General features: G+C 35.8%; 1 protein-coding gene across 3 annotated transcripts in view; it reads right to left on the bottom strand.

Moving 5' to 3' along the window:
* The window catches only part of RAVER2 (ribonucleoprotein, PTB binding 2), an 88,735-nt gene that overhangs the window by 9,762 nt on the left and 53,724 nt on the right, over positions 1 to 25,249 (bottom strand). For 2 of the 3 annotated variants that reach the window (XR_010110953.1, XM_034966717.3), the window contains exons 6-11: positions 20,261 to 20,346; positions 18,485 to 18,589; positions 18,218 to 18,332; positions 15,838 to 16,106; positions 10,468 to 10,579; positions 8,552 to 8,688 (exon numbers count right to left, since the gene is read on the bottom strand). Coding sequence is in view for 2 of the 3 variants with exons in the window: in XM_034966717.3 (XP_034822608.1) it covers positions 8,552 to 8,688; positions 10,468 to 10,579; positions 15,838 to 16,106; positions 18,218 to 18,332; positions 18,485 to 18,589; positions 20,261 to 20,346 (824 nt within the window). In the remaining variant the exon portion in view is untranslated. The remainder of the gene's footprint in view (positions 1 to 8,551; positions 8,689 to 10,467; positions 10,580 to 15,837; positions 16,107 to 18,217; positions 18,333 to 18,484; positions 18,590 to 20,260; positions 20,347 to 25,249) is intronic. The other variant, XM_034966722.3, reaches the window with a different exon arrangement.

Here is a 25,249-nt window from a genome sequence, read left to right on the forward strand (position 1 = left end):
AATATTCAAGACATGCAGTTTTTGAGAAAATTCACAGCTCAATGGCAATTCTAATTAATTATTACAACTGACTAGAGAAATGGAAGGGGTAGTCCATTTAAAACTGATTTCTAATTAGACCTAGATCTTGAAAAACTGATCTGATCTGTTTGCTCATAACTAACTACTTTTAGGATCTCTAAAACACTAAATGAAAATGCTATTCTCTGTTTAGTACAGTTGAAGCTTATTTTCTAAAGAGTCCAAAATTTGTTGATTCACAAGGTTCACCAACTTACGAACAACTATCACCACAATTGAATTCTAGAGTATTTTTATCACTCTCCCCTCCCCAAAAAAATCCTGTTAATCATACTCCCCAACTCCTCCTTCCTCCAGCCCCAAATAACCACTATCTACTTACATTCTCTATGGATTTGCCTATTCTGGATATTTCATATAAATGGAATATCATATGTGGACTTTTTGTCTGGCTTATTTCATTTAGCATAATGTTCCCAAGGTTCACCAATGTTGTAGCATGGATCAGTACTCCATTCCTTTCTAGTGAATAATATTCCATCACGTGGATATTACCACATTTTGTTTATTCATTCATCACTAGATGGACATTTGGGTTGTTTTCCTTTTTGGCTATTATGAATAATGCTGCTGTGCCAATGCATGTACACATTTGTGTACAGACACAAGTTTTCAATTCTCTTGGATACACCTAGGAGTCAAATCCTGGGGCCATCTGGTAATTCTATGTTTAACATTTGACGAACTGCCACACTCTTCCAAAGCAGCTGCACCCTTTTACATCCCACCAACCCCCAGCACTGTATGAGGATTCCCATTTCTCCACATCCTTGCCTACATTGCTATGGTTCATTTTTCTTCATTCTCTTTTCTTTCAGTTTCTCAGACTGGATAATTTCAATTGACCTACATTCTAAGTTTGTTGATTCTTCTGCCTGCACAAATCTACTGCTGTGCTGTAGTAAATTTTTCATTTGTTATCATACTTTCCAAATCAAGAATTTATATTTGATTTTTAAAAATAATTTCTCTTTATTGATATTCTCTAAGTGATGAGATGTTGTTCTCGTACTTTGTTTGTTTGTTTTTGAGACGGAGTCTCGCTCTGTCGCCCGGGCTGGAGTGCAGTGGCGCAATCTTGGCTCACTGCAAGCTCTGCCTCCCGGGTTCACGCCATTCTCCTGCCTCAGCCTCCCGAGTAGCTGGGACTACAGGTGCCCACCACCACACCCAGCTAATTTTTTGTATTTTTAGTAGAGACGGGGTCTCACTGTTGTTAGCCAGGATGGTCTCGATCTCCTGACCTCATGATCCGCCCGCCATAGCCTCCCAAAGTGCTGGGATTACAGGCGTGAGCCACCGTGCCTGGCGTCTCATACTTTTTAAAAGTTCCTGAGACATGGCTCCCTTTAATTCAAATTGTTGTCTAGTAAGTCCAGTGTTTACACTTCCTTATGGACAGTTTCTATTAATTACTTTCCCTTTGTGTATGGGCCATACTTTGTCGTAAAATCCTTGTGCGTTCCTGTGTCCAGGATGGTATTGCCTAGGTTGTCTTCCAGGGTTTTTATAATTTTGTGTTTTACATTTAAGTCTTTAATCCATCTTGAGTTGATTTTTGTATATGGTGTAAGGAAGAGGTCTGGCTTTAATCTTCTGCATATGGCTAGCCAGTTATCCCCGCACCTTTTATTGAATAGGGAGTCTTTACCCCATTGCTTTTGTCAACTTTGTCGAAGACCAGATGGTTGCAGATGTCCAGCCTTATTTCTGGGCTCTCTATTCTGTTCCATTGGTCTATGTGCCTGTTCCAACAGAGTTTCAACAAGGTGTGAATATTTATTTCTACTGCTTCTATTCAACATTTTACTGGCGGTTTTAGTGCAATATGGTTCCTTGGACATAGGAACGGGCAAAGATTTCATGACAAGACACCAGAAGCAATTGCAGGAAGAACAAAAATTGACAAGTGGAATCTAATTAAGAGCCTCTGCAAGCAAAAGAAACTATCAACAGAGTAAACAGACAATCTACAGAATGGGAGAAAATTTTTGCAAACTATGCATCTGACAAAGGGCTAATATCCAGCACTTACAAGGAACTTAAATTTACAAGAAAAAAACAACCCCATTAAAGTGGGCAAAGGACATGAACAGACACTTCTCAAAAGAAGACATACTATGTGGCCAACAAGTATATGAAAAAAAGCTCAATATCACTGAATATTAGAGAAATGCAAATCAAAACCACAATGAGATACCATCTCACACCAATCAGAATTGGCCATTATTAAAATGTCAAAAAACAGCAGATGCTGGCGAGGTTGTGGAGAAAAGGGAACACTAATACATTGTTGGTGGGAGTGTAAATTAGTTCAACCATTGTGGCAAGTAGTGTAGCAACACCTCAAAGAGCTAAAAACAGAATTACCATTAGACCTAGCAATCCCATTACTGGGTATATACCCAGAGGAATATAAATTATTCTATCATAAATACACATGCACACAAATGTTCACTGCAGCACTATCCACAATAGCAAAGACATAGAATCAACCTAAATGCCCATCAATGACAGACTGGATATGTGGTACCTATACACTATGGAACACTATGCAGCCATAAAAAAGAACGAGCTCATGTCTTTTGTGGGAACATGGATAGAGCTGGAAGCTTTTATCCTTAGGAAACTAATGCAGGAACAGAAAACCAAATACCGCGTGTTCTCACTTGTAAGTGGGAGCTAAATGACAAGAACTTATGAACACACAGAATGAAACAACGGACTCTGCTGTCTACATGAGGGTGGAGGGTGGGAGGAGGGAGAGCAGCAGAAAAGATAACTATTGGGTACTGCACTTAATACCTCGGTGATGAAATAATATGTACAAAAAAACCCTGTGACATGTGTTTACTTATGTAATAAACCTTCACGTGTACCCCCAAACCTAAAATTAAAAATGTTTAAATATTAAAAAAGAAAATCTGTTATAAATGGAGCATGCAGTCTATTTTCATTTGATATAATTATTACTACTGTTCAATTTAGGTTTACCACTCGGATATTTGTTTTTTATTAGACCTAGTTGTTTTTGTTTTTCCTGGCATATTTTGGCTTAATCAAATGTTTTCATAATTTCATTGTAATTAAACTATTCATGTTTTAGCTACATCTCTTTGTATAATTTTTTAATGGTTGCTGTATGGATTACAATATGCGTTCCACAACTTATCACAACCTACTTAGAGTTACTTTTGATGTACTTCATCTAAAATATTATAACCCCAAAACCATAATTTCATTTACCTTATTGTCCTTTACACTATTGCTATCAAATATATTATATCTATATACATTATAAACCCTATGTTACAATTTTTGCTTTTAAATAAATTAAGAGAAAATATATAGTCTTTTTTAGTCACCTGCATGTTTACTGTTGGCTTAACACAGTGGTTCTCAATGGTGTGTGTGTTGGCGGGGGCAATCTAGGGGTTAGAGGACAAGGATGTTGCCAAATCTCCTACAATCAAAGAATAGCCGTTCCCACTTAAGAGAGAATTATTCAGCCCCAAACATTAATAGTACCAAGATTGAGAAACCTGTCTTAAGACAACGTGCATTGTTTTTATCTGGGTGCTCTCAAGATTATCTCTTTACAACTATAGTTTTCAGCATACTAATTATAATGTGCCTAGGTAAAAATTTCCTTTTATTTATCCTGCTTTGCAGGAGGGCCTCCGAGCCTGTTAGATCTGTAAGTTTTTTGAAGCAAATTTGGAAAATGTTTGACCATTATTTTTTCAAACAATGTGTGCCCCCATTATCTTTCTCTTCTTCTCCCAGGACTCCATTTACATGCATTTTAGACTGCTTGATATTTTCCCTCAGGTCTCTGAGGATATGTTCACTGGGCTTTTAAAAATCTCTTTTCTTTGTGTTCTTCAGATTGAGTTGTCTTCATGTTAACCGAACCTTTTTTTTTCTGGCCTCTCCAATCTTCTGCTATGCCCATCTAGTGTATTTATTTCAGATACTATAGTTTTCAGTTCCAAAATTGTTATTTTTTAGTTTATATCTCTTGGCAGAGATTCCATACCTGTTCATTATTACTTTATTTTCTTTTAAGTTCCTAAACATATTTATAATAGCTGTTTTATGGTTATTGTCTACAAGACCAACATCTGGGTCACCTTGGGGTCGTTTCTACTTTTTCTCTTAATTGTGGGTCACATTTTCTTGCTTCTTCAACTATCTAGTAATTTTGTTCTACTGGACATATTGATTACTATAATATATTGTAGAGCCTACAGATTCTATTATCTTCCTCTGATGAGTGTTGATTTTTGTTCTAGAAGGAGTTAACTTTGCTGAACTCAAATTCCAAACTCTGTCTCCTCTGTGCTGGAGAGGAGTTGAATCTCTTCTCAGTTCTTTCAGCCTTTCAGCTGTTTTCTACCAGGTCCCTTGGAGTTTTCCTCATACAAACACAGTTTAGGGGCCAGCCAACAGTATTTGGGTTAAGTTTACACATAGATTTTGAGACTCCTTCCTACGCAACCCCCTCTTTTCCACGATTTCCCCCCTTCACTTAACAGCCTTGCTAACAGTCCTGAACTCTGTCCTCTGACTCCTCAAGCTAGTGAGACTGCAGCTTTCTCCATCTAGGGAGTGGTATTAGGCAAAAAGCTACAGAAACACAAATACCATACAGTGATGTTTTCCTGTTTCAAGGAATAATTCTCCCATTTCTGCCTGCTTTTGGTCATTCATTCTCTAGTGCTTTCAAGTAGTTGGTTTTCATTCATATTTAGTCCAGTTTTGTTTTGTTGTTCTTTTGAGACGGAGTCTCACTCTGTCGCCCAGGCTGGAGTGCAGTGGTGCAATCTCGGCTCACTGCAACCTCCGCCTCCTGGGTTCACGCCATTCTCCTGCCTCAGCCTCCCAAGCAGCTGGGACTACAGGCGCCCACCACCACGCCCGGCTAATTTTTTGTATTTTTAGTGGAGATGGGGTTTCACCATGTTAGCCAGGATGGTCTCGATCTCCTGACCTTGTGATCTGCCCATCTTTGCTTCCCAAAGTGCTGGGATTACAGGTGTGAGCCACCGCGCCCAGCCTAGTCCAGTTTTAATAATGGTTATCTGTAGGGAGATAGTATGATACAAGCAACAACATCAATACTGGGAATGCCAATTAGGTTTTTAAATCTGATAGTTTTATTGGAGATAAAGATTATTTTGTCCCTCTATGCCTTGACATATTCATCTCTCCTAATCCATAAGCAGAGCAGCCTACACAGTTTCTCTGAGATATTACTTCCATGCCTGAAGAAACTTCTCAATGGTATAAATAATGTGGCCTTTGGAATCAAGAAATCACTTACCAACTGTATGAACTTGGAGAGATTATTTATCCCTTCTCCATTTGTATAATGAAGGTGATCATTTAAATCTCACAAGGTTTTTTTTAAATTATACTTTAAGTTCTAGGGTACATGTGCACAACGTGCAGGTTTGTTACATAGGTATACATGTGCCATGTTGGTGTGCTGCACCCATTATCTCGTCATTTACATTAGGTATATCTCCTAATGCTATCCCTGCCCCTTCCCCCACCCCACGACAGGCCCCAGTGTGTGACGTTCCCCTTCCTGTGTCCAAGTGTTCTCATTGTTCAATTCTCACCTATGAGTCAGAACATGTGGTGTTTGGTTTTCTGTCCTTCTGATAGTTTGCTCAGAATGATGGTTTCCGGCTTCGTCCATGTCCCTATAAAGGACATGAGCTCATCCTTTTTTATGGCTGCATAGTATTCCATGGTGTATATGTGCTGCATTTTCTTAATCCAGTCCATCACTGATGGACGTTTGGGTTGGTTCCAAGTCTTTGCTATTGTGAATAGTGCCTCTATAAACATACATGTGCATGTGTCTTTATAGCAGCATGATTTATAATTCTTTGGGTATATACCCAGTAATGGGATGGCTGGGTCAAATGGTATTTCTAGTTCTAGATCCCTGAGGAATTGCCACACCAACTTCCAAAACGGTTGAACTAATTTACAGTCCCACCAACACTGTAAAAATGTTCCTATTTCACCACATCCTCTCCAGCACCTGTTGTTTCCTGACTTTTTAATGATTGCCATTCTAACTGGTGTGAGATGGTATCTCATTATGGTTTTGATTTGCATTTCTCTGATGGCCAGTGATGATGAGCATTTTTTCATGTGTCTGTTGGCTGCAGAAATGTCTTCTTTTGAGAAGTGTCTGTTCATATCTTTTGCCCACTTTTTGATGGGGTTGTTTGTTTTCTGCTGGTAAATTTGTTTGAGTTCTTTGTAGATTCTGGGTATTAGCCCTTTGTCAGATGAGTAGATTGCAAAAATTTTCTCCCTTCTGTAGGTTGCCTGTTCACTCTGATGGTAGTTTCTTTTGCTGTGCAGAAGCTCTTTAGTTTAATTAGATCCCATTTGTCAATTTTGGCTTTTGTTGCCATTGGTTTTGGTGTTTTAGACATGAAGTCCTTGCCCATGCCTATGTGCTGAATGGTATTGCCTAGGTTTTCTTCTAGGGTTTTTATGGTTTTAGGTCTAACATCTAAGTCTTTAATCCATCTTGAATTGATTTTTGTATAAGGTGTAAGGAAGGGATCCAGTTTCAGCTTTCTACATATGGCTAGCCAGTTTACTAAATCTCACAGGGTTTTTAGAAATAGTAATCACTTATGTCACAAAGCATATAGCAAGTGTTAAAAAGAAAACAAACACTTTTGGTTCCTTTCCCTTAGACCTCTTCCTTCATCCCAGCAGTGGAAATAGTAAAAGGAATTCCTAATACACGACCACCTTTTTCTATAATGGTTACTTTAGTATTCCATTAGTTTAATTCCATGTACTTTAATGTTCCATTAGTAACATTTAATTAAGTTTATAAGGAAGAAAGAACACGAGAGAGAGAACAAATCCCATTTTATGAACAAGCGTGCGCTAGAAGCAGGGACTGTCAAAGGAGACACTGAACAGTGCAGGGAGGATTCATTTCCCCACCATATCTCTGGGCAAGCAAGTGTGGAGGCAGAAGACATACAGTAATGCAAAAGGCATCATTATCACAGAATTTCTCCATGTGTGAGTGAGAAAGTCTTTCTATGGATATAAGTATACAATAAATCACAGTAATCTAATAAGCAAAAATGCTAAGAAAAAGGCAAATTTAAAAAGAAATAAAAGTTCAAAAAATTTTTAAAGCTTAAATATGTATTTAATGAATTTTTAAAAAATTTATTGTGCTTCTCCTGTTTATAAAAAGTTTGTTTCTTGAAAAGAAACAAATTGGAATTGTACAGGACTATATCTTGTAAATTTTACAATTAATGTCTTTATCTAAGTCATTACTTCAAATGTTATCTAATAAAGGACTGAAGATGACTCTTATGAATCAATATAAGAGAATGTCTTCAGACTGCAGCAATTTGTGATCACTGTTCTCTAAATATAGATATACTGTCACCTAATTACATCATCTACCCAACCCATATTTTTCCGTCTTGTCCCAGGTATATAAGAGATGGCAAATATTTCACTAATATCCAGCTGCACCATTTTTACAGAACTTGGGCTGTTTCTAGTACTCTTATAATCGGGCATCAATTGTTCTAAGTGGTTTTCTTTTCTAAGTTTATTAGGGATGGGTCAGGCAAACACAAAGCTGCTCCAAGGAAATCAAAGTGGAGACAAGACTCCAACGAACAGGATAGATCTGAGAAGAAGCTGGCTGTTCTAGGAAAGTAAGAGTCAGACTGATAATTATAAGACTCTTGTGGACTCTTATGATTCCATAATCACACAGGGCTAACATGATATATATTCAGCTTACACCGCTAAGAGTAAGCTGAAGAAGGGCCAAAGCAAAACTGAAATATTTAAGTAATGACACAGGACATCTTATGAACATAATATTTTTATCTTATTGATTGACTGGTTTAGAAGTTAGCACAGTAGTGTCTATAAATATGATCATCTTTCTACATCTACAATCAGTGGAGAAGAACAGAGGCATTCCCTTGGGTTTCTTAGGTCTACACTAGTGCAAACCAGAGGTTAGCAGCATTTTTCTATAAAGAACCAGATAGTAAATATTTAATCTTGCAGGCCACATAGTCTCTGTTGTCATCACTCAACTCTTTTATTAAAGCATGACAGCACCATAGACAATATGTTAATGAATGGACATGGCTGTATTACAATACAAATATATTTACAAAACCAGGTGGTGGGCTAGATTTGTTCTATGGGCTGTAGTTTGCCAACCACTAGGTAAACAGTGAGAGGTAAATATCTAGTGCAAAATGATACTAAATAATGTCTTGAACACATTCCCAAATTTCAAATGATAAGAAATACATAGATCAGTGCAATTTGATTTGCCTATGTTAATAATATAGAAATCACAATTTCATATTCAGTGAACTCAATATATAGTTGAACCAATTTTTCTGAGTATCATCAGAACCTGGGAATTATTTACCTGTGCATAATCACCAAAAGGTGGAGAATAAGCAATGCACTTTTCCAATGCGTGTTGTGATTCATTTCCCTGAGAGATTGCATCCAGAATGCTGCTTGCAATTCCAGTCTTATGAAGAGTGGTTTTACTTGCAGGGGCTAAAGGCAGAATCAACAAGTTTATTTTATTTAGGTTATTTTATATTTTATTTAGGTTATTTTAAATAAATTATTTTATTATAAGTTATATTATAAACAAATTATATTTTATTATAAATTATAAATTCTAACTCAGCACATTATCAAATAGAACAAAATTTTAGTTTGCCAATATATAACCAAATAATTTTCCCCTGAGAAGTATATAATACTGTCTTATTCATTTGGAACAACTTAAAATGGACACCTGTCCCATGGATAAATAATTTTGGTGGAAAGGTTCAAAAACATGTATGTCTGGCTGAGCACGGTTGCTCATGCCTGTAATTCCAGCACTTTGAGAGGCCAAGGTGGGAGGATCACTTGAGCCCAGGAGTTCGAGATTGGCTTAGGTGACATGGTGAAACCCCATCTCTATAAAAATACTAAAAATATAAAAATTTGCCAGGAATGGTGGTGCATGACTGTAATCCCAGCTACTTGGGAGGCTGAGACATAAGAATTGCTTGAACCCAGGAAGTGGAGGTTGCAGTGAGCCGAGATGATGCCACTGCACTCCAGACTGGGTGACAGAGCAAGACTCTGTCTCACAAACACACACAAAATTAGCTGGGCATGGTGGCACATGCCTGTAGTCCCACCTACTCGGGAGGCTGAGTTAGGAGGATCACTTGAGCCCAGGAGGTGTAGGCTGCAGTAGCCAAGATCACACCACAGCACTCCAGCCTGGGTGACAGAGGGAGACCTTGTCTCAAAAAAACAAAACGTGTGTGTGTGTGTGTGTGTGTGTGTGTGTGTCTAGTCTCTAAAACAAGGCATACAAAATGTAAACTAACCATTCTTATAAATGTAATAATTGTCACCATCAATTTTTAGACCAGATCAATATATAACAGGTATACTAGAAGTGCCTTTACATTTTTTTCCAGCTCAAAAAAAATTACAAATTAATGTTTGGATTCAAGGATATTTCATAAAATACAGAGGATGTATATTAAAAATGAAATTCATCTTTCATCTCTTTTCATTTAATCCTATTCTTCTTCCCAGAGGTAATAGTTTAGAATTTACTTTTTTGGATTTACTTCATGCATTTGCACTCTCAAGTATATACATGTAAGGATATATAACTTTAAATAAACATAAATGGAATCATTTTATGCATATATTTGCCAAAATATGCTTTAGAGTTCATCTCATATCAGTATATGTAGATATCCCTCAATTATTTAAAAAAAAAAGTTGCACAGTATTCAATTTTATGATGAACTATTTAAGCATTCCCCTATTGACAAATATTAAGTATTTTCCAGTTTTCCCACTATTTACAACCAATGTTGCAGTGAACATCCTTGTGCCTGGAGCACATCATATTTGTGATTTTCTCTTAAAACGATATTTGAATGAATAGTTGATTTATAGTAATTGAAGGCTTGAGGGGTTCCTCCAAAATGTAAATGAGAATTCCACTTCCACCAATTATTGGTAGCTCATACATTCTGGGAGTATTCAAATACTCAAGATATATAAGATTACTTATAGGTTTAAACTTCTGGTTAAGAAAAATGATTCTCTATGAGTTGTAATGTTTTCCTTAAATAAAATAGCACGCATTTTGAGTGTCTTAGTTTTAATTATTCTTTCAATTTAAAGAATAATTTAGGCCTTAATTTGGTCAATAGGTATTATTTGCTTCCATGAAGTCAAAAATTAAAGTAAAACTTATTATGAAAAGTATTCAGTAAAACTCCACAACAAGAATACTGAGCCCCTACTTACATGATAAGCACACACTGGGCAACACACTTGCCAAATTCAAGTATGGATTTTTACTGAGCCGAATTTCTTTTGGTGGTTCTCCCAAGAGTGAAGTTTGATTCTTAGAGGCAGCCTATTTAACAAAAACAAAGGAGGGAGTACTTAATGAGAGGTACACGAAAATAAAAATAAAGAATACAGAAATACTTATTTTTCAATACATCTAGTGTACTTATGAATTATTTATGGATGTTGACTAAAATTATCACATTTCACCTGCTATTAGTTGTTCAATTAGGTTTTTAAAAAACTATTGTAGAGCCATAGAACTTTAGAACTAAAAGAGAATGAAAGGACATCTTATACAACCTTCTCACTTGAACCAGGAAAGAATTCATCTTCACAAGAAAAACCAAATTCCATATCTCTTTTCCAGAAACACTGTTATCTATCTGTCTGTCTGTCTATCTATCTATCTACCTATTTTTTTTTTTTTTTTTGGAGATGGAATCTCACTCTATTGCCCAGGCTGGAGTGCAACGGTGCAATCTCGGCTCACTGAAACCTCCACCTCCCGGGTTCAAGCGATCCTCCTGCTTCCGCCTCCTGAGTAGCTGGGATTACAGGCCCGCACCACCATGCCTGGCTAATTTTTTAATATTTTTAGTAGAGATGGGGCTTCACCATGTTGGCCAGGCTGATCTTGAACTCCTGACCTTCGTGATGCCCCCGCCTTGGCCAAAGTGTTGGCTCAACACCAAAGTGTTGAGATTACAGGCGTGACCCACCGCGCCTGGCCTGTTATCAATATTTTTATTGAGATTTTTATATTTTATGACCAAATAACAAAAGCAAAGCTTATTTACCTCTGGTACTAAAAATAATGTCAAACAAAATAAATGAGTTTAATAAACTCCAACTCCACATTTAGATGATGCTAGAAATACACATTTCTTGAAAATGTATATCAGTATATTTTTATGTATTAGTTAGGTGTAAGGATTCTAGTACAGTTGACCCTTGAAACAACATGGGGGTTAGGGGTGCCAACCCCCTACACAGTGGAAAATCTATGTATAACCCTTGTCTACCCAAAAACTTAACTACTAATAGCCTACTGTTAACTAGAAGCCTTACCAACAGCCAACAATTAACACATATTTTGTATGTTACATGTATTATATACTGTATTTTTACAATAAAATGGAGAAAAGAAAATATTAAGAAAACCATAAGGAAAACACGTTTACAGTACTGTAGTATTTATCAATACCATAAATTACATCATTTGTTTACAATATGGATCTGTCTGAAATGGTGGACAACAGCAGCTACAAACCTCAATCTGTGGTACACATCAAGCAATTCGAATTTTTCTTACAATGTCATGACATTGTTTCTTGAGAGCACTTCTAGTGTCACTAGTGGCATTTTTATGGATCGTAGGATGTTATTCAAGGTTTATGGTATTGCACTAAACATGATGAAAAATATGCAAGCATGACGAGACATCACTTTTTACTGCAATAAGCAATTTACTGGAGAGATGAATGGCTCACATGGAGATGATTAGCAACATACAGCATTTTAAGTGGATCCTCTCAACACTTGAGCTCACCGCAATAGCAACAGGAAGTAGCTACAAAATTATCACAGTAGTACAGTACATACTACAGTTAATTTTATGCAGTTATGATTTAATACTGCATCTTTATTTTGGTTTACGTTTCTTTTGACTGTGAATAGTGCCATGTATGGTCTGTAAGTATGTATGTTAGTTTTGCTAAATTTTAACTTTTTAATAATAGGTTTGTATATATGTTATGGTAGTAAATTACAAACTAGACTAATATCTTTTATGCATTCATGACATATATAACTTTTTCTTAATTTTTTCAATATTTCTAGGCTATGGGGTTCATTTGTGAGTTTTTTCAAACTTTTTCAAATTTCCAAAAAATTTCCCACTATATTTCTTGGAAAATATCCAAGTATAAGTGGACCTGTGCAGTTAAAACCCGTGTTGTTCTAGGGTCAACTGTATGTAGAAAACTCCTAAAAACTGAGCAATGACAACAAAAATGAACCTGATTTAAAATGGGCAGAAACTTTAATAGACATTTCTGCAAAGAAAATATACAGATGACCAGTAAGCACACACAAAAATGCTCAACATCACTAATCATTAGGGAAATGCAAATCAAAACCACAATGAGACACCACTTCACACCCATTGGGATGGCTATCACTATGAACTGAATGTTTAAGTCTCCCCAGAATTCATATGTTGAAATGCTAAGCCTCAATATGATGGTCTTAGAAGGTGGGGCCTTTGGGAGGTAATGAGGTCATTAAAGTAGAGCCCTCAAGAGTGGGATTAGTGCTCTTATAAGAAGAGACATGAAAGGTCTTGCTCCAGCCTTCTACCATGTGAAAATGGAATGGAAAGATGGTCATCTGTAAACCAGCAACAGTATCCTCATCACACACTGGATTTGCTGGCACCTTGCACCTTCTCTTAGAACTCCCAGCCTCTCAAACTGTGAGAAATAAATGTTTGTTGTTTAAACCACCCAGTCTTTGGTATTTTTGTTACAGACAGCTAAAACAGAAAACGAGCGTTGGCAAGGATGTTGGAAAATTAGAATCCCTGTGCACTGCTGGCAGGAATGTAAAATGGTACAGCTGCTGTGGAAAAAAGGATGACAGTTCCAACAAAAATTAAACATGCATTATGGTATGATCCAGCAATTCCATTTCTGGGTATATACCCCAAAGAATTGAAAGCAGGGACTCAGATACCAATGTTCACAGCAGCATTATTTACAATAAACAAAAGGTAGAAACAACCCACATGTCCATGGATGGCTGAATTAAAACATGGTATATACGTACAATGGAATATTATTCGGCCTTAGAAAAGAAGGAAATTTGGATACATGCTACAACACGGATGAATCTAGAAAACATTATGCTAAGTGAACTAAGCTACACACAGAAGGACAAATATTGCGTCACCTAGGTACCTAGAATAGTCAAATTCATAAAGACAAAAGTAGAAACGGTGGTTACCTGGGCTAGTGGGAGAGGAAAACGGAGAGTTATTATTTAACAGGTACAGGTTTCAGTATGAGATGATGAAAAAGTTTTGGAGATGGAGAGTAATGATGCTGCACAACAATGTGAATGTACTTAATGCCACATCACTTAAAATGGTTAAAATGGTAAATTGTATGTTATGTATATTTTACCACAATAAACAGAAACTGGTTATCATCCCTGTCTCCCTGAATAAAATTCTCAAAGGTTGGGGTTGGGGTCCAAATCTCTTTTATTTATTTATTTATTTATTTATTTATTTATTTAATTTATTTATTTTTGCACTAGAGGTGATTCTGGAAACAAAAAGGTAGACTCAAGACTTACTGGCCAACACAATATTAAAGATGCAGGTCTAAACATCTGAAGCAAAGTTAAACTAATCATTTCAGCCAAGTCTAAAATCTCACAATTAGAAAACACTGAGGTTACCTGGTACAACCCCTATTGATAGAAAGAGGGATCATTTCTAATACAACATCCTTTACAGATGCTTGCCTGGGGGCTGCTTAATTGCTTTTGGTGATATGACATTCACATCTTTGTGAAATAAACTTTCTCTTTGCTTAAAAGCTTGAATTGTTCTTCCTTATATTAAACCCAAATCTGCTTTATTGTATGTTGTACTTAATAGCCAGTTCTGCTCACTGGAGGTACACACAATACTGTATGACTACTCTTTGAATAGGTTTAACAATGTATATGTTTGGTTGTCCCTTTCCAGGTTCCATATATCCATTTCTCCTGAATTCTTCTTCACAGGACTTATTTTCCAGAACCTGCCCCCATTTTGGCTGTCCTCTTGTAGATAGACTCATTTGCCCATTATGTGAATCACCTAAAATCCACAGTTCTTCTAAAGACTCTGAGGCTTTCAATGAATTAAAGATTGCAAAGAGACATGAAGTATTCATATACAAGTTTTATTTGTGTAATTTCCCTCAATAACCCAAGCAATGAACACTGCAGATAAATTTTTAAAATTCATTCTATAAAGAATTGACGGCCAGGTGCAGTGGCTCACACCTGTAATACCAGCACATTGGGAAGCCAAGGCGGGAAGATCACCTGAGCTCAGGAGTTCGAGACCAGTCTGGCCAACATGGTGAAGCCCCATCTCTACTAAAAATACAAAAATCAGCCAGGTATGGCGGTGCGTGCACGTAATCCCAGCTACTCGGGAGGCTGAGGCAGGGGAGCCACTTGAACCCAGGAGGCAGAGGTTGCAGTGAGCCGAGGTTGTGTCGCTGCATTCCAGCCTGGGCAACAGAGCAAGACTTGGTCTCAAAAAAAAAAAAAAAAAAAAAAAGAATTGCATTAGCTTTCTCAATATACAATTGCAGGGCATTCTAGTCATACCTCTTGCTATGGCTAGGTAACACTAAAACCTCTTACAAATTCAGTATTATTATTTTGACATTTGAATACAAAGAACTACATAGATTTTTTTTCCTTACAAACTGCTTAAGCCTAAGTTTTATACCACTTACAAACCACAGTGTACTTTAGGGTACAAATATAATAAAAATTAGATGTACTTTAGTCTACCTACTTATTACACATTTATAAATATCAGTGGTATTTTAACCAATAAAATGATTCGGTAAAATCTTCCAGAATTAAAAGAGAGACCAGATTAGTTTGAACAGACCAGAGTTTAATAGCTGGTTTTGATATTTTCCAGATAAAATTGGTTCTGCCTTTAAATATTAAAATACTTTAATTAGCTACCAAATATATATTTAAGATAGAAAAAAGTATATTTGAAAGAACAGCATTACTATGTACTTAGAAAGCCTTACAAATAACATTACTATGTAAGCGAATAAGCATTGATACTCCTAAGCTTTTTCAAACTACAAAATTCTGAACTTAAACTAGTTTATATCTTATATTTAAAATAGCAAGTATTTTTGAAAACCATGTATATCACAAACTTTTTGGAAATTCCTTATTCTCTTATAAGGAATAAAGAATCCACATTTAAATTATTTATAAGAGACGTAACTCATTTTACTCAAATTAAAATTACTTTACTTACAAACTGGCAAATAATTAAGATAGTCCCAAATGCCAGCTAGCATAACTTATCAAAAAATGGATTTTTTGTTTGCTTATTTATAATAACAGATTTTTTAAAAGAATGCAATGTTTTCTTCAATTTTGAAAAGTAAATGTAAACTATGAAAAAGTCATCATTTCATTGACACGACAATTTAAGATATAATTTAAAAGGAATATATATACATATACATGTATATATACATCTGTGTGCACCCACAGTTTTCTTACCCCTGAACTTATCTCTGTGCCTTTTGGCTGGCTTTGCTGCTGCTTATGGTGTCCCACCAGCAAGCTTCCAGCAGCAAGGTTTGGAAAGCTCTGAAGATAAGGCTGCGACCCTGAGAAATTTCCTTCTGCCATTCCCACCGTGGCTGGCTGTTTCTCCTGAGTATTACTGTGCCCTGGCCCAGCCTGTCCAGCAATGTGCTGATTTGGAAAGAATGGTAACATGCCCATTCCAGCTGTTATCGTTGTTTGAGTTGGAATCAGGCTAGATGCTGTAGCAAACCATAAATGCAAAAAGCTTTTAGTTAGAAAATATTTATTCACAATAGTCCTTTTAATTTTGTTAAGTTATGAGCAAAATGCAGAGAAACCAATTTTGTACCTGTTAGATAACAGCAAAAGGTAAGGTTAGAGGTTGTTAATTAGTGGGTTCCTTTATGAAAAAAACAAAAACCTACAATAGTAATAATGCTCTTATTTTCAGCAACTTTCAGGGTAACCTCAATGATAAGAAATTTTTAAGTTTTTAAATTCTATATATAATTGTTAATTATATATTGTTAAAGTTGAGGGCAAAGTTTATGTACTTTTTGGCATTTAAGCTGTATTAGTGCTTTTTTTTATGCCCAGTCATTGCAACTTGACTGTTTCCATAACTGAAGGAAATAATTAAGTTTTAAGTTTAAAAAGTTATCTGAAATTAAAATTTAATGAAGTTTGATTGACTCCAATAATAAATTTGGTTAGCTGGCTTCCATCAGCTCATGAGAGCTATTAATACACATCTCTTCCCAGCTATCAAGTTAAGTGTCTTCATATTGGTAACTTGAAATCAGTCACAGCTGGAGTATTCACAAACAGAAATAAATGCACAAATGCTACAAATCAAGCCCTTTTTTTCAACCTAGAGAGCTGGTTGTTAAACACTTATCAGCATATCACTGGTTTCTTTTTTTAAATCAGTATTTGTTAATAGATAAGCACTAAATTTAATACATGAAAGTTTTATGTTTTTATTTACAGAAAATAACAAGAAATTCTGGAAGAAATAAAAGGGTTTTTTTGTTTGTTTTTTGAGTCAGGGTCTCATTCCCATCGCCAAGGCCGGAGTGCAGTGGCACAATCATGGCTCACTGCAGCCTCGACTTCCTGGGCTTAGGTGATTCTCCCACCCCAGCCTCCTGAGTAGCTGGGACCACAGCCGTGTGCCAGCATGCCTGGCTAATTTTTTGTATTTTAGTAAAGTCAGGGTTTTGTCATGTTGCCCAGGCTGGCAAATAAAAGTTTTAATAGGAAAATTCTGAACCGTTCCACTTTTTAAAAAATCTATAGGTCAAAATTAAATGGAAAAAGCTAATTTTGACAACTAAGTCAGATTTACCATTTTATAAATTTACTAAACAAATTTCTTCAATTATTTTTAGTAATAATCATTTAGAGATGGATACTTTGGTTCCCCTAACGTTTAGAATATAGTTATTTGGACACTGACTTTTCAGTGTTCTTAAAGTGGCATATACTAAAGCAAATAATTTATTAGTTAATCCAACACAAATAATACATATTTGCATAAGCTTTTAGACATAAAAAATTTAATTTTTTGGAAATACAGACCCCATGATATCACAAAATTTCTTCACTGGCTTAACTTTTGTCCAGTCAATTTCAACAGTCAGAACTAAGTTATCTGATCACTGGACAAAAGGTTAAGTAAGCTACCCATATTTAATTGACTTTTTTTAAAAAATTATTGGTGGCCCTTCTGTTTTTACTCAGCATGCTCACTTCTAAGCAAATTTCAATTAAGCTTCAAGCTGAAAATGCCCTTCAAAATCACATTCAAATAAGAAGTCTTAGTATAACACCATGCTTTTGTTTTCCTGCCAAAAAAGCTATTTTGTTTGCCATGTTTTTAGAAGCACATAGTACACACATTAGTTTTGACTACTGATTTAGAGGTTAAATTTTTTTAAATAATACAAATAAATAATCAAACTTTAAATTTATAAATACTAGATTTTAAAAAATAAAAGTGAATGGTTTCTTATCCCGGCAACAATTACATGGATCCATATGTGCTGTCAGCCCAGTGGGCAGCATGTCAGTCTCAAATGGATCTGTGTCTTTACCTTGTACTGCTGTGAACCTGCATAAAATATTAAAGCATATCCAATAGGGGAAGTCTTATCTTGGCATGGAAGCAAGTCCATCAGTAACTTACCAATATTGAAAATCGAAAAGCCAAGAGGGTTCTCAAAATTTTAAATGACTAAATAAAACTCAAATTTGACCTCCCTGTAAATAAAATTAGAACATAGGTAAACTATCTTTAAATCTCAAACCTGACTGTTTACTGACTTCTCAGTAAATACACATCATTTACTTTTATGTGCTTCTCCATGATGATGTCCCAACTCCTTTTTCAATGGAAGCACTGACCCTATCCCTAGTGCAGTCTGAAGTACCACAGCTGGGGGCTCTCCAAGTAAGCCGGGTTTCTACAAAAGAAGAAAAAAAGGTAAGACCCATGGCCATAAGATATAACCTAAAAAAAGCTACACACGTGAAAATTCATAAACAACCTGATCCACAGCCTGATTCTAGAAAAGAAATGAACTGATTCTAAAAGAAAAAATGATACCATACTTACATTATTAGTATGAATATTCTCAAACTTCATTAATTGTTGTTGTGCCAGTGGTATATGAGAAAGATTCTGAAGGAATAAATTAGAAGTATTACCCATAACTGAGCTCTGTGAAAATGACAAAACGTTGTCAGTTTAATTTTGAAAAGCTACATGTTGTATAACCCAATTCATTTTGAAGTTCAATTCTCCAGTCGATCTGAGTAAAAGTAATTGCTTCTAAACATAATATTTCACTCTCCAACTTATCAAAGCTAATTAATTATTTTAATAATACAAAAGAGGGGGCCATGCAGTCATGAAATAATTCTAGATTATTTCATCCTTCGTTCCCTCCTCTCAACCCTTTTTGGTTTCAATGACAGTGACATTCTATTCATTCATTTATTTATTCATTTAATCATTCAACAAAGATTTATTGAGCACTTTCTATGTTCTAGGCACTGTGCTACTTAGTGAGAAGTACAATAAGATCTGCCCTCATAGATCTTACAATCCCCTAAGGAAGGGAGCCATTAATTCATCAAAAAAACACTTGATTACACATGGTAATCATATGAAGGAAAAATACAGGGGGCTATAAGAACAAATAGTGGAGGAATGTTATTTAGCTTGGAAGATTCAAGGAAGGTTTCTTGGAGGAACTAATTATTGTACTGCAATCTGAAGGCTGTAGTTGAAGTCTGGGAGGGAATTAGGTGATGTTGGGGTGGGAAGCATTCCAGGAAGAAGGACCAGCAGGAGAAAAGACCAAAGGAGGAAAAAACAAGGTCCTTTGAGGACCAAAACCAGGCTGTTGTAGTGGGACAGTGATCTGCAGTGAGTTGAGAGGCAGGAGGGGCCAGCTCAAATGTATGGGCCTTAAAGGTAATGCATTTTGGTGTTTCTCTTAAAACACAGGGAATATTATCAATACTCTGAACTTCCCCTCTCATATTACTCTCCACTCCTTATTGTAATTAACTGTTTAATGTGTTTTCCCTACTGGTTGAAATTCTATAATAACATAGACTTTAAATGTTACATTCCACACAGTAGCCTTAATGATTAGCACAATGTCTAATACATATATGTCAGATACTCAATAAAATACATCGAGTAAATGAATGAATAAAAACTCTATAATGTATCACCAAGTCCTGTGTTAGATTCTAAGGATGAAAAATAAAAGCTGGATTTAGGACCAGATATTCATTCATTCAACTTATATTAAAATTTGATTATATATTGTTTGATTTGTAATTAGAATTCTATGTTCTTAAACAGTACCTGAAATTAATGAGTAATGCTTATCTCTAATATTACAGACATTTAAATCTATAAACACACATTTAAAATATTTATCTAAAAAAGGTAGGAAACATACTCTATTCTCATATACATGAGTTATTTTTTATAATATTCATTAAATTTTAAAAATTAAGTTACTGTTCATTTATATTTTCTTTCTAGAAATACTTTTTTGAGTTAAGACCACATAAGAAGCCGTGTCTTGAACAACTTATTTATTATCTAGAAAAAAATATACCACTTTCCTTCTTAATGCCATACAAATTGGAATCAATAATATTTATCGTGGTACATAACTACTGCTTTGGCTAGCTTAATTGAATCTGATATACTCATTAAGTTATGATTTTACATACCTATACTTATTATTAAAGATTTTCTTTAAAAGCAAAATACTCATTTAATTTCTTGAGAACTTTAAGTGTTAAGAACAAACAAAATATTCACTCCAAATATTTAATGCTTCAGTACTCAATGTTATTTATGTACCTGATGTGCTTTATTCAAATGTAAAAATGCAGGAGAGATGGATGGATTCATCAGATGTGGCAAGCTGTGAGGTGTTCCAAGAACGGCTTTGAGAAAATAAAAGTAAAAACTTTAATTTATATATGGAATTAAAAATTTTTAAAAACCAAGCTTCGAAAAGGGTAAATGAATATTTCTTTAAACTATTAACAAATCCACTGAAAGTTCAATGATATAGTGACCTTGTCATTGGTCAAAAGTGATAGGTACCTTTCCCTGAGATTCAACCCTGGAATTTGTTTTAAAATTCAAAAGCCTTCTGCCATAATTGTAAAACTCCAAACCTAGGCTTAATCTTCTCTAGAATTTAGTGCAACAAAACACATCCACCTTTAATAAGCACAATACTCATTGAACCCATGTTATTTATTCAGTGTTTTTTTGATATTTCAGGGATTTTGGCAGAGGGTAGGAGTAGGGGACAAGATACAATCCTTGTCCTTGAAAAGCTTACATAAAATCCAATTGAGAAGACAATATATGTACACAAAAATATTTACATAATAAAATCAAAAGAAACTGCAAAACTGTACACAGACATAAAAAGAATAAATGGTAACAATACTCATAATCGCGTCTAAGAGTCTAAATACCAGAGTACATTTCAAAAGGGATGTTTTTAGAATGGAAAACTTACAAAAGGGAGCAGGTGGGGGGTGTCAGAGATGTTTGAACCAGAGTGCCTCCATCTTGAATAGAAGTTAGGTAAAATAAGGCTGAGACCTGCTGAGCTGCATTCCCAGTAATTTAGGCATTCTAAGTCATAGGATGAGACAGGAGGTCAGCACAAGATACAGGTCATAAAGCCCTTGCTAATAAAACAAGGTGCAATAAAGAAGCTGGCTAAAACCTACCAAAACCAAGATGGTGACAAGAGTGATCTCTGGCCGTCCTCATTGCTACACTCCCACCAGTACCATGACAGTTTACAAATGCCACGGCAACGTGTGAAAGTTACCCTATATGGTCTAAAAAGGGCAGGAACCCTCAGTTCTGGGAATTGCCCACCATTTTCCTGGAAATTTCATGAATAATCCACCTCTTGTTTAGCACATAATCAAGATAATAAAGAAATAACCATAAAAATGGGCAACCAGTGGCCCATGCCACTGTTCTGCCTATGGAGCAGCCATTCTTTTTTGTTTGTTTTTGAGACAGTCACACTCTATTGCCCAGGCTGGAGTGCAATGGCACGATCTCAGCTCACTGCAACCTCCGGCCTCCTGGGTTCAAGAGATTCTCCTGCCTCAGCCTCCCAAGTAGCTGGGATTACAGGCGCTCACAACCATGCTCAGCTAATTTTTGTATTTTAGTAGAGATGGGGTTTCACCATGTTGGCCAGGCTGGTCTTGAACTCCTGACCTTGAGATCCACCCGCCTTGGCCTCCCAAAGTGCTAGGATTACAGGCGTGAGCCACCGTGCCCGGCCTGGAGCAGCCATTCTTTATTCCTTTCCTTTCTTAATAAACTTGCTCTGACTTTAAAAAAAAAAAAAAAAAGGGAGGATGTTTTTAGAATAGATAATATAGAGACACAAAGAGGACCATGAGATAGAAAATATATTTAGAAATTTAATCTAATTATTGTAAAATAACTGGAATAATCATAATATACAAAATTAGGCTGGGTGCAGTGGCTCACGCCTGTAATCCCAGCACTTTGGAAGGCCAAGGTGGGCGGATTGTTTGAGGTCAGGAGTTCGAGACCAGCCTGGTCAACATGGTGAAAACCCATCTCTACCAAAAATACAAAAATTAGCCAGGCATGGTGGCACATGCCTGTAATCCCAGCTACTTGGGAGGCAGAGGCAGGAGAACTGCTTGAGGCTGGGAGGCGGAGGTTGCAGTGAGCTGAGATCACGCCATTACACTCCAGCCTGGCTGACAGAGCGAGACTCCATTTCAAAATAATAATAATAATAATATACAAAATTATATATGTATATTTTATATATATGTATATATATAAAATATACAGTGTCCAGAAAAGGTTCTGGCAACATCTTCTTGTAATATATATGTAGCAAAATAAAAAAACACTGTACTATGAGAGGTAAAATAAATAAATAAATGAAATAAATCCTCATTGTAACCAAATTTTTTAGTATCCATCTAAGTCTACATTGGGACCACCTCAGAAGACAAGAATGATCCAACTTCTTGGTTTCAGGAGTATAATGATATCAGTGAGATAATCATAGGAAACTATTTAATTCAACAGTTTTCAATATTCTCTCTAGCAAAGGAGGAAGTGCCCAGAGTACACAGGATTGGAGGGAATGTTTAATTCTAGCATAATTTTAGGAAAGTTATGATAATGTGAGGATATATGGAAGATGACTCACTTAGAATTCTATTATCTACTTCAATGAGGAAAAAGGCATTTTTGAGTGGAAAACTGGTACACGGAAAAGAACTCCTCTGCAAGTGATAGGGAATTAAATGTAGAAAATTAGGGAAAATATTACTTGACTTAGACAAATAACTTCAGTACAGCCCCTTCAATAAATGATGCTGGGAAAATGGAATATTCATATGCAAAAGAATGAAACTAGACCCTTATCTCTCACCATATATAAAAACCAACTCAAAATCTATTAAAAACTTAAATGTAAGACTAAAAATTGCACAACTACTGGAAGAAAACATGGGGGAAACACTTGAGGACACTGATCTGGACAAAGATGTTATGGGTCACACTTCACAAGCACAGGCAACAAAATCAAAAATAGACAAATGGGATTTTATCAAACTAAACAGTTTCTGCACAATGAGGGAAACAATCAATAGGGTGAACACGTACAACTTGTAGAATGGGAGAAAATATCTGTAAATTATTCACGTGACACAGGATTAATATCTAGAATACACACAGAACTCTAGCAATTTGACAGCAAAAAAACCCCCCAAAAAACAAAAAAACACCCCAAATAATCCAATTTAAAAATGGGCAAAGGATCTGAACAGACATTTCTCAGAAGGCATATAAATGACCAACAAGTATATGCAAAAATGTTCAACATCAGTAATCATCAGGGAAATGTAAGTCAAAACCACAATAAGATACCATCTCACCCCAATTAGAACAGCTAATTCTAATTATCAAAAAGACAAACAAATAATAAATGCTAGTGAGGATGCGGAAAAAAGGGAACTCTCTTACACTGCTGGAGGGAATGCAAATTAGTACAGCCATTATGGAAAACAGTATGATGGTTTCTCAAAAAAACAAATATAGAACTACCATATGGATCCAGCAATCCACTAATGAATATTTATCCAAAGAAAAGGAAATCACGGCCAGGTGCAGTGGCTCACACCTGTAATCCCAGCACTTTGGGAGGCTGAGGTGAGTTGACCACTGGAGGTCAGGAGCTCGAGACCAGCCTGGCCAACATGGCGAAACCGTCTCTACTAAAAAATACAAAAATAGCAGGGTGTAGTGGTGCACGCCAGTAATCCTAGCTACTCGGGAGGCTGAGGCATGAGAATCGCTTGAACTCAGGAGGCAGAGGTTGCAGTGGGCTGAGATCATGCCACTGCACTCCAGCCTGAGCAACAGGGTGGGACTAGCTCAAAAAAACAAACAAACAACAACAAAAACAACAACAAACCAAAGAAAAGGAAATCCATATCTTGAAGAGATATCTGCATCCTGATGTTTATTGCAGCATTATTCACAGTAGCCAAGATATGGACTAAGTGTCCACCAACAGATGAATGGATAAAGAAAATGTGGTACATATACACAATGGAATACTATTCAGCCATAAGAAAAAAGGAAAGCTGGTCATTTGCAGCAACCTGGAGGACATTATATTAAGTGAAACAAGTCAGGCACATAAAGATAAATACTGCATGTTCTCCCTCATATACAGGAGCTAAAAAAGTGGAGCTCATAGAAGTTGAAGGTACAATCATGGTTATTAGAGTCTGGGAAGAGAAGGGAGAAGGGGATGATAGGGAGAGGTGGGTTAATGGTTACAAAACTATAGCTAGATAGGGTGATTAAGTTTTCATGTTCTATAGTACTGTAGGGTGACTAAGTTAACAAACATTTATTGTATATTTTGAAATAGCTAGAAGAGAGGACTTTAAATGCTCCCAACACAATGATATGATGAATGTTTGAGGTGGTTAATATGCTAATTATCTTCATTTGATTATTACAGATTATATACATGTATTGGACCATCAGTCTGTACCCCATAAATATGTATAATTATTACATGTCAATTAAAAATTTTCTTAATGGAAAAAAACTTGAGTGGAGGAGTTAATTTTTTTCAAATTCTGTAGCTGAAGTACAAAAAATAGAGTTTTTAAGACACATCCCTTCTTGTTAAATTAATGACCACCTGGGGAAACACATTTAATTACAAAGCCCTAGCTTCTATGAAAGATTAATAGAAGTCTCTTCCCTCAAAAAACTATTATGGAAACCACAAATAACAGATATCAAAACACTTTTAAAACTATATTACTTTAAAGTCACACATTATTGATGGAGTAGCCAGTAGTAATACTGCAAATATCAGAAAAGGATTTTCCAAGATAATAGAAAATACAAACCCACTTGGCAACTTAAAATATATTTTGTTAAACATATAAACATATAGATATAGACAGATACGGCGATATTAATTTTTAAAAGCTGGTGGCTACTTTAACATCAAAAAAATCCAGATCAAAAGATATTACCAGGGATAAAGATCACCATTTTGTAATGATAAATGGGCCAATTAATCAAGAGGATGCAACAATCTTAAATGTTTGTGCACCAAATAACAAAGCTTCAAAATATATGAAGCAAAATTCACAGAACTGAAAGGAAAAGTAGACAAACCCAAAATTATGATTAAAAATTTCAACAACTCTTCTTCTTTCATATCATCACTATATTTTATTATAAAAAACTGAAATAATTTTTCTTCACAGCTTTTACTGAACA

This window comes from Pan paniscus, chromosome 1 (assembly GCF_029289425.2).
Source record: "Pan paniscus chromosome 1, NHGRI_mPanPan1-v2.0_pri, whole genome shotgun sequence".
NCBI lineage: Eukaryota > Metazoa > Chordata > Mammalia > Primates > Hominidae > Pan > Pan paniscus.